Below are 10987 nucleotides of genomic sequence, written 5' to 3' on the forward strand. Positions count from 1 at the left end.
TAAATGTCATGACCATATCACATAAATTTGGTTTCTTGTATTAGCTGGTCCACTGTATGGGCTTCATAGAAGCAAGGTACTTCTGCTAATTCATTTGAAAATTTAACTTTTGAAGAGAATTGAATAACAACTAGAGTGTACAAAAGCCTTCAAATAGTAACCATAATTTTTAAGGATAAAACTCAAATGATAAATAATTTTACCTAAAAGGGAACTTGCAATTTGCATTGCAACCCTCTTAATTCTATATTCATTTGAGGGACAATGAGCTTGCATAATATCCTTTAGTTTATGTGGTTAGCTTCTAATTTGAATCAAGCTTCATCCCTAATTAGTATAATAGTCTTGCTGGACCCAATGCTAAACTAATCCAAGTTGCAAGCTTAACCGAAGTTAACACTCAAGTACAACATTTATAATATACATTTTGAGTTATAAATTACACCTCAACATCGAACAAATTGCTATAGAAAGACTGTATTATTGTCCATGAGAAACCTTAGGCCCTGTTCCAAAGAATCTATTCCATCTCAAACTCCTACAAATTAATACAAGTGACGTTGCTGTAGCAAGTAAACATTTATTAGATATTGTAACTTCGGTGGAATCTCTATTAACTTGAGTGTGCCTTTTGCATGTTACCGATCCATTTTCATGTAGTCTCGGCCTCGTCAAAGAACTCAACCAGTGAACGACCTATAACATTACAATTTATCCTAGTCAATATTCATCATAATTCAATCACAATCAATACATCATTCTCCAAATCAGATACATCATCTTCAATTCAAACTTACCAATATCAATCATTATTGAATTTTCATTTAAAGAGTTTTAGTTTAATGTTCTTTGACTATGTTTTCTATTTGTAAAAATGGATATAGAATGACATGATAATATATAAAGTCAATGGTGAGTTCTATGTCAAACCATTTCAAGCTTGGACCACTTGTTGGTCTTCTCAATGCAATTGGTGTCAGAAGCCTGACAATTACATATAGTACTCATAACTATCGTCTCTATTCATGTGTTAATATATAGTAACCAATTGTCTCTATTGATGTGAGTCTAACAAACGGACTTGAATTTGTCAATGTTTTAATGTGGCCTTCATGAAAAGAAAAGAAAAAAATCATTCAAACTTTCGGAGTCAACTGGCAACATTAGATGTGAAGTTACTTGGATCTATGTAATATTTTTATTATATATTTGAACATTTTGAATACTTCACACAATTGGATTTTGTTTAAATAGATTCTTAGTGTAGCAGAGGATAGGTTGGTGGGTATATTGGATTGTTGATATGAATGTTAATAATATTTACAAATTTTTGTTGGGATTTTGTCTAAAGTAAATAATTAAATATTTTGCTCACATCTTTGTGAAACATACAAGCAAAAAATATTATTTTATTTCATCTATAAATTTGTCTAAAATTAAATTAAATAATATTAAATTTGTTAGTAATTTATACATTTCATGTCAAATAATGTTAATTTGAATTAAAGTCCGTTTGAAACATCTAACAATTTCGTTTAAAATGTGTCTGAAACATATAACAAATAATGTTGATTCTGTCCAAAATTAGTTTAAGGGAAAAACATCTTCTAGTTCCTGAAAATATATAGTATTGTCACATTAATAAGAAAATAAAAAAATCTCAAAATGTAATCTATCAATCACTTTAGTTTAAAATTTAAAAAAGTGTATAACTTTTTCTTTAGAAATAAAAAAATAATTTAATGGTTATACATTGACCGTATAAAATAGTTTTATATCGTCATTCAATCACAAATCGTCGGTAATATGATTTTTAAAGTAATTATTATAAAAATCAACAATCTTATCATATATAATGGATGATTAGATACGACATAAATTTTTTTATATTATTAGTGTATAATTATTTTTCTCATTAAAAAAAATTCAAAAGTGTGCATAACTTAAAGTGATAATATTAATATATATTTATAGACTAAAGTCACAGTAAGTAACTGAGTATGGAGACTTATTTGACATTTTAAGTTTTGAACTTTAATTTTAAGAACTGACGTAAAATTTAGGGACCATGGACAGTTCTTTTCTTCTCTAAAAACTCAAATTGAGTTTTTAAAATTATACCCGACAGCAAGTTGGTCGATAAAAAATTTTAAACAATTTTGTTCCTTATTTAAAATGAACACTAATTCAATCCCCATGTGTACTTTTAATTCTCTGTAATTTTGAACATTAATTTAATCCCACGTATCTTTGAATGTGTAGTTTATATATTTACTCATTTTTTAAAATACCTGGTTTGGAAATTAATGAGGACTTGCAAGTTACAACCCTGATATAATTCTGCGTGCACATGCTTTTTTTTTTTTAATTTTTCAGCGAGAAATAGTAAAAGCAAGCTTCTTCACAGCTAGCAGCAGAATTATATTCTTTTCTAGATATAGAAAACCATTTATGACCAATAATAATAGTCCCTAACTTCAGATAAGAGTGATGACAATTTCTTTCCCCATAATCAGGTTTATACATAGTTACTAATCATTCTGTACCACAGTTTTATTAAACTTCCCAAAGTAAAATCAAAATGGGCACCAGTGATGAATTACATATATAATCATTTACAACATTGATCAGACAAAATCTAAAGCTTGATCCATCCACTTTCAGTATACACCGCAAATGAGGTTATTTCCAGCTCCAACACTAACTATTTGGAGACCAATAAATATCCGCCACAACCTGCAAATGAAAAATTCCTTGTGACAAAAAGGTTTTAGTTGGATCCTCCTCTTATCCAGCGACCAGATCCTGGTTTTCCCAAACTAGAATAGTAATCACCCACATTTGCCACAAATAGTGGATCTCTATCTTCTACTTTGCACTCTTTACTGCCACCATCTGTCATAATATCTAGCTCTGTCTTCTCCAACTCTCTTGTCAAATCGTCCATTGTCTTCTTCAAATTAGCTTTGCTCATTTGGCCTGCTTCCTCAGTAGAGAGACCAACCATTGTAATTTTCGGAAGAAAGGGTGCTGGTTTCATTTCTTCCTTATTTACACCTTTTCTAGATGAGCCTACTTTTTTGCGACACTGTTTCGGCCATAGGTGATGAAACCAATTACCAAATGGTAGACTTAGTCTTGGACTAGATTGTTTGATTGCTTCGGTATTACCATCCAAACTGCACTTAGAAGAGTCTATGCATTCAGCATTTTTCCTATCATCTTCCACTTTAGAGTTCTCAAGGGAGCTGCTTGACTCTGTAGCTCTCAGTAGAGAAGCTTCACTTCTGCAGGATTTCAAACACAATGTTAGAAAATACAAATAATTGAATTTCTATAAACAATACACACAACTCAAGACATCCAACTTTAAAAGTGCTCTGCAACTCAAGACATCCAGTTTCAGAAGAAGAAAGGATCTGCAACTTAGGATAATTGATTACCCAGCTTCTGGAAATAAAGAGAAGCTCCTGGAAATAAAGAGAAACTCTCTGTGTGATTCTATAATCGATTACCACACATGATAATTGATTATCCAGACAACACATAAGGAACAAAATTCTCAGACTGAAACGAATTAATCGATTACCCTTTTGATAATCAATTAGCCAGTTTCTAGAAATGCAGATCAAAGGAAATTTCAATGAATTAATCGATTACTTGATTTTATAATTGATTAGATCTGTTTTACCTGTTAAAATTTAGAAACACCACTATGTATTTTCTTTGAGAGACTCTTGATATGTTTAGTCTTGAAGTAAAACATTTTAAGAGTCTTCTAAAAAAATAACACTACAATTAGTCTGAAGATTGAAGTTGATTAAAGAATCATTCATTCTACCATCATGATTGATCATCTTGCAAAGAAATATTGAAGATTAAAGATCTACACGTTTCAGGTGTATTCAATTATCTTTCATTCTTTTAGATTGTGGTTATTGGTTAGGGTTACCAAAGATGTTAGAGAATTGCTAGAGTTTCAATTATGAGTCATTTGATTTCTATTAGAGAATTGTGTAAGCATAATGTTTGTACTTGTGTTCTCTATATAGTGGAAGTTCTAAGAGGACTTAGAACAATTGGATGTAGGCTCGGATTGGACTGAACCAGTATAAACTCTTGTGTGATTCTCTTATTCTCTAAAACTCTGAGTCATGTATTCATCTTGGTAGTGAAATTAATCTCAAGGGCCATCATAATAGATTCTATTTTTACACGTTTTAATCACTGAAGTTTCTATTTTTTAAAGATCTTTTGAAGAAACTTTGATTGATTTAAAAGGGTGTTTTTAATTTGTGTTAAGAACGAATTGGTAAAAATTTTGAAAGAACCTATTCAACCTCCCCTTCTAGATTCTAGCCTGATCCAACAGGTAGTGGGGGCCATTTGAGTAAAAATGCTCATTTTATGCCTCTCAGCTCAATTGAATATATTCAGACAAGGAGGCAGAGCTGCACTATGTTGCAAATGGGGTACTTCGATTGCATGGGTTTCCTTGCTCAATAGTTTCAGATAGGGTGCATCTTTATTAGTCAATTTGGGCAGTTCATGCTCTGGCTACTATAAGTGGAGTTATGTTCATCATATGATCCACAAACATAGGTATTTTGCAAGCTCTTGTGTGGGGTTGAATATTGTGTAGACTATTTCTGATTATAGGCTGATTACTTTCTGATTATAGGCTGATTACTTTCTGATTATAAGCTGATTCTGTTTTTGATATTCTTTCATTACTTCCTTAGAGGTTAGACATTATTACTGTAATTACTGCAATCCCTTACATTTAGGGATCCTTGTTTCCTGTTTTTCCCATGATCTCTTGTGCATTTAGTCAACCAATAAAGATTGTCTAGGTTGGTTGGGTATCCCATGTAACACCCAAGCTCATTTGATGGCCAACGTCTGGCTGTTTCAGGTCATTCAGAGTGCCTTTCTAGATTTTAGCTTGAGGACAGGGTGACACTAGAAGGAGTGCATTCATTTGATGGCCAGTTCCTTGGTACATAGAAGAGAAAGTTAGAAAAAAAATGAGCTTGAGAGTTGTGCCATGTGAGGTTATACAATTCATATAGAGGAATATGGATTTTGCAATAGGTGATAAGGAGGCAAATGTAATAAGATGTACAAATGGCAGCAGGGAATTAGAGCAGGCAATTAACAATGGCGACAACAGACAGAAACATGAACGAGGGAGATAACAATAGTCGGAGACTCGAAGGGCATAACAGAATCATTTGGGCAGCTTAGGCCAGGGTTAGAAAGTAGAATATGTGATTGGCAGCTCTGATCATCTAACCTTTTCTAGCAATGTTCCTTTTCTCAAGTGTGGTTCCTGATTTAACAAATTTTTTCCTTGTAATAAGAGCTTGACTCTGAATTTGCTATCCATCTTCTTGTATTAATACTATTGTCGGGAAATGCAAACATGTTCAGTTTGAGTAGTTAAAGTGGGAGGAAATACGTAAATAAATACTCATTTGAAATGAGAAAATAAAGACATCAAAGTACTTTTAGAACTATAAGACTTCAACAAAGTGAGCTAAGACCAAGAGTGTATCAAATATAAGTGGATCTTAAAGCTTCAAAGATACAGACTAATTCCAGAGAAGAGAATGGGGACATGACTGATGACAGACTTTCCATTTTCACTCCCCTTTAATCCTGTCCATTCTGCATTTCTAAAGTTATAACTTACAAGAAAGGCTTCTTTCAAGCAGTGACAGAAGAGTCATGCTTTGTGGATGACACAAAAATCTATTTGGATGAGGAGCCTAACAAACCAATAATACAAGTTTAACAAAATCTGAATCAAATTTATACATTTTTACAGGTGCAATGATGAAGTGAATTCAAGTTATTGAGAGAAAAAAGAGAAACATCAGATGAAAACCAAGTGTCAATGCATAGCACAAACAACTGAATATATATTAACCTTAATAATGGATACACAGCTCCTAATTCCCTATTTAACCAATGTACAACAAACCCGGACACTAAACTATGCTTGATTAATTACATATCCAACCAAAGTTATCTGAATTAACAAATATTCTTATTTTTCTTTGGCAAGAATTGCTAATATTTTTTTTTAACCAGGAAACCACTGAACTAAGGACAGGGGTGAAAATGCCACAAGTTGAAATTTTCAGTTTCAAAGGCCTGAAAACAACATAAAATATACCTTCTCTCAAATGAGTCAACCATATATGGAAATATTGGTTGAATGCCTGTTGCTTTCCGCAACCACCTATTACCCAGAAATACTTTATCAACAGTATACTGAAACTGGAGCTCTGCAGCTTTTGATATAACACTTAGTGGTATACTAGGATGGCCCATTTCATCTAGCAATTCCTGAACCTATCAGGAAAAATCAACAATAAATTATCCAAATTTTTTTAGAGAAATAGGACTAGAGAATAGAGATTAATGTTATGTATACCTCTAATTCTGTAGTCCATCCCTTTTAACACAAATATAATCATGAAAACATACAGCACAACTTTTTTTTATTTTCAGGAACAAGTTATATGAGGTATCTCAGGCCAAGCTTTTTATCAAATATACAAAGATCATATTGGGTGCCTTTAATTCTTGAGTTTGAGACCATCCTGAAATAGCATTTTGATGTTGACAAGCCTTCTATATTATATTTCAAGTATTTTAAATAAACTCCAAATTAGACATAAATGATTCATATCCAAAACTTCAACATGAGATTCTTTTGCACTACTACTAGAAAAAGAAAACTTTCTTTCCAAATCAATCTACCTCAGGAGGCTCCCCTAAACTATCACCCATTTCCTCAATCACTTCTGCAGCCAAGTTGTCATCAACCACATCCCGCCGCCGGTGCATGTGCCGAGTTTGGATTAAGGTATGGAAATGCTGATCAACAGCTTCTTCAAGAATATTATCAAGCATGTTTTTATCAAAAAAGTAGGGAGTATACCTGATTGAACAAAAAGCAATAATGTAAGCATAATATATTCAGTTCCATGCTTTGGAAGAAAACATTTTTACTACTACTGAGGATGAAAAACCAACCAAAAATATCCCAAAAGAAATTATATTAAAAGTTAAAACTGTCCATAAAATGGTAAAAGAAACAAGATTAGAGAGATTCTTGTTGAATTACTAGTCTAAGGAAAAAGAGAGATATCCATCCATTGAAATCCAAAATAATTATTAGACTGATATCAAATTTCAAATCAACAAAATATAAAAATGTTCTGAGAAAAAATTATAATTCACATAAAACAAGGAAGATGAGAAACACACCATTTAATACCATCTGTAGTTGCTATAGCTATATCTAAGTTCTGGGCACTAAACACAGGCACCCCATCAACCTTTTTCTTCTCACCGTGCTCTGATATTGTCTTCAGCAGTTTATTCGCTGCCTTGACCTGGTGGGGATGTATTTATTATAAATACAGATGGCAGTCAAATAAAACTCGAAGATATGCAACAATGAAACACTAATAATACCTGCTTCTCATTTGGAACAAACTGGAACAAGTGAGGTTTTTCCTGCATGGGGTGTAATGCACAATTTATAAATAAATTAAGCAAGAGATATAAAAGTAAGAAAGAATATTAGCATATCAAATTCCACAATTGGGGACATCCATCTGCATGCATTACTTTATCTAAACAACCAAATCATATATCAAAGCACACAGAACCTTCAATGAGCATACTTAAATCAGCACGACTACATTTAAATTAGCAATTGAAAATGTCAGTGGTACCTTGAAATGTTCATATGCTAGGTCAAGACGACAGGCACCCACCACACCGCTTGGAATATTCAGCTTCTTGACATATGAAACTAATACCATTAAAAATGTCATTAATAGGTGAAAGAAAAAGAAATTATTGATCAGATATTAACAATAGCCAAATGAATGATGATAATAGAATAAATTCATGGACAAGCAGGGAGCTAACACAGATAAATTGGAATATGAATAAAAGTACAAAACATATACTTTTTTTTTTGCTTCGTAACAAAAGTACAAAACATACTGTGTTCAAGTGAATATTTTAATCAGCGGGGAAATATTTATGTACATATCACAATCAGACTCAGTAGGCCAGTTAATTTGTATTGCAGGTGGCTATTTTTTTGACATAATCCTTTTGGGATTCTTGGGGCATATACTCTGGGTTTATTTGTCCTTCCACTTTGGAACAGTTTTTGTTGGTTTGTTACAAGTATGGTAAAAATCAGGAAGATAAAATTTTATGGCAAGTATGTATTATATGAGACATTTTGATGCACTTGATTGGACCAAATGCTAACATCTTTGAACACTTGCTATTGTTTTTGGCTTTTATTTGGTGTGAAGCACATGACAGCTGTAATTTTAGTTGCTGTTTTCTGGATAAGCTGAGATTGGGCAGCCTTGTTGCATTCTTGAGATTATTTTTTTCCTTATCCTTGTCATATCTAATTTTCTTGTAGAGGATATTTATATCTTAATCTCCCCTACCTTTAGGTTCCGCATTTCACTCGTGAAATGTCTTTTTCTATTTAAAATACTAATGAGCATTCAAAGGCCAGCAAAATTAGTTAACCTTAGTATGAGTTAAAGGACACAACGATATTTAGATGCCATCACAAACATACATTTCACCATGTCTTAAAGAAAAGACTACACAGGAATATTGATCAAATTCAAAGTAACCTTGAAGCAAATGATAAGACACAAATGGATTGGCAAAGCTAAAACTTAAAAGCATGTATAAGGACAAGAGAAAAGCGGAATATTTATGTAGCTAACCTGCATCTCCTAGATCAATAAAAAAGCGAAATACAGGGCCATTCCTCTCACTCTTGGTGATTGCTGCAAATACTTTTTTCAACCACTCAGGGGTTCTGCAGGTGATAGATAATAGGTGAAAATTCACATTTTTAGAAAAATAAGGCTGTTAACAGCTTAATCCATATGAGTAACAATTTCAATCAAGTATCTTTATCTTAGCTGTAAATTCCTTTCAATGTTCACCTATCTATAATCAGAATCCACCAAGCTTCTTCGAAGCCTGATCAAGATGTCCCATGTTTGGTACACTGGTAAGAGATTACCTCACAGGCATCTCACATAAACTCTTCACATCTCACTCGGATACTAAGATTACTAAGCAACCAAACTCAACCATTAAATATGGTTGTACATTTGGCTAAATAACTTAATTAAACTCTTATACAAGTTCTTCTCATATAAATACTAATTCACATAAGTTGAATGTTTTTTTTAGTTGATCCAAAGAGCTTATTGAATTAAGCTTATGCACATATCATAGTTTAATTTTCTCAAACACTTATAAAAATACTTATATCACAAGTTAAACTCAAATAAGCTGTAAATAAATTGTTTCAAATACATATAAAAATAGAAGCAAGTTTAGGAAAGCATATAGACTGTTTCGATATCAGAAAAAAGTTTTCTAATTTCATTTTTTGCTTTCACCTTTTAATTATAAAAATGCCACTTTTTTCACTTTATTTTCTGTTTTCAGGTGTTTTATTTTCCTCGTATAGAGTAATTATATTCATGCATTCACTATCTATTCCATCTCATTTTTAGCTCAGTTTCTTCTTTTTTCTCATCACACATCACTTATTCTCTCTATCTATTTTTCCGCTTCCCACCGATCAAATCCATCACAAAATGGGGTGAACTTTTATATTTCTCCTGTTGTATTTAAAAAATAGAAAACAGAACAAAAGATGTCGTTGTTGTAACCAAAAATGAAAACAGAAAACGAAATAAAAATCCCTCTTTCAGGAAACAAAAATCTCTTACTTTTCATCTCAAACCAATTCAAAAGAAGCAACACAAAAAGAGATTAAAATTCTAATCCGTTAGAAGAGTGAGGAACCTTTTCGAAATGAAGGGAATGTCGAAGTGCGTCGAAACGGCCATGAGGCCCGTACCGGAGAGGTCGCACATGCTGAACACCTGCCCCACGAACACAGGCCCGCCGCCGCCCTTCCCATTGGCGCCGAGCCGCGCTATGCGGACCGATTTCGCGGCAGGGCGAGCGGGCTCGGCAGTGGCAGAGTCAACGGCGGTGGAGGAGGAGAGCGGCGGCGCGAAGAAGAGAGGGAGGGAGAAGGAGGAGGGCGGGTGAGGGAGTGCTAGAGAGGGAGGGTTTGGGGGGTTGAAGAGAGAGGCGAAGTTGGAGGCGGTGGATTGGAGGAAGGTGGAGATGTGGTTGTGGCGGCGACGACGGTGAGGCTCGGATGGCAGAGCCATCCAGTGGGCATCGACGGATGAAGGTTTGGGGGTTTGAGGTGAGCGAGTGACGGAGGGAGAGTTGGGAGTTCCTGAGTTATTCAAAGGATGGAGACCTCACGCTAACACTTTTTTTTTTTTTTACTATCTTATTTATTTATTTCATTTATTTTTGGTGTTTTGAACCGGTAACAATTTATTTATTTCATTCAACAAACAAAATAGTTATTTATAAAATTAATCTTATATTATTATTAATTTATTTACAAATTTTATTGTTCATCATTAATGTTATAAAAAATAAAAATAAAAAATAATTAATGTTATATTAAAAAATTAAGATAATTATTATTTTTTAACAAATTTTTCTCTTATACAACAATTATAATTATTATAACTATATGAAAATGATAATAAGATAGATAAAATAATTCTTATACTTTAAATCATCATATTTTGTTTCCTATAATTACAAAAAAAAAAAACAATAACTCGTTTAGTTCTTGTTGTAGAGTAAGGGAAAAGTCATTACAACTATAAGGGTCAGCAGGATAATTGAACCTTTTTTATTCTAGGTATATAGAAAAGCTTATATACAAACGACTTTGGAATGGATAAATAACCTATTTAATCCTTATATTTTATATTAAGTGATAATTTAGTTTTTATATTTTTAAAAATAATCAATTTAGTTTGAAAATATAAATATTAAGGTAATTTAATTCTATCGTTAAGATATG

The 10987-nt window shown here is 32.7% G+C and overlaps 1 protein-coding gene across 1 annotated transcript; it reads right to left on the reverse strand.

Annotated features, from left to right (window-relative positions):
• Positions 1-2525: 2525 nt before the first annotated feature.
• Positions 2526-10381, reverse strand: LOC100809082 (uncharacterized). The gene is made up of 8 exons (XM_003533926.4): positions 9892-10381; positions 8790-8884; positions 7755-7834; positions 7492-7533; positions 7282-7409; positions 6772-6952; positions 6182-6360; positions 2526-3287 (listed from the first exon to the last, which is right to left on the reverse strand). The coding sequence occupies exons 1-8, from the start codon at positions 10266-10268 to the stop codon at positions 2771-2773; spliced, it is 1599 nt and encodes a 532-aa protein (XP_003533974.1). The 5' UTR covers positions 10269-10381; the 3' UTR covers positions 2526-2770.
• Positions 10382-10987: the final 606 nt, after the last annotated feature.

The sequence above is a fragment of the Glycine max genome, chromosome 9 (assembly GCF_000004515.6).
Source record: "Glycine max cultivar Williams 82 chromosome 9, Glycine_max_v4.0, whole genome shotgun sequence".
Taxonomy (NCBI): Eukaryota; Viridiplantae; Streptophyta; class Magnoliopsida; order Fabales; family Fabaceae; genus Glycine; species Glycine max.

Excerpts from the sequence above, each read along its gene's own strand:
- LOC100809082 (XM_003533926.4), bottom strand. The coding sequence starts at position 10,268 with ATGGCTCTGCCATCCGAGCCTCACCGTCGTCGCCGCCACAACCACATC. Across the intron at positions 8,885-9,891 it reads ATTCCCTTCATTTCGAAAAG|AACCCCTGAGTGGTTGAAAA; the intron begins GTTCCTCACTCT and ends TATCACCTGCAG. Across the intron at positions 7,410-7,491 it reads TTGTTCCAAATGAGAAGCAG|GTCAAGGCAGCGAATAAACT; the intron begins GTATTATTAGTG and ends CATCCCCACCAG.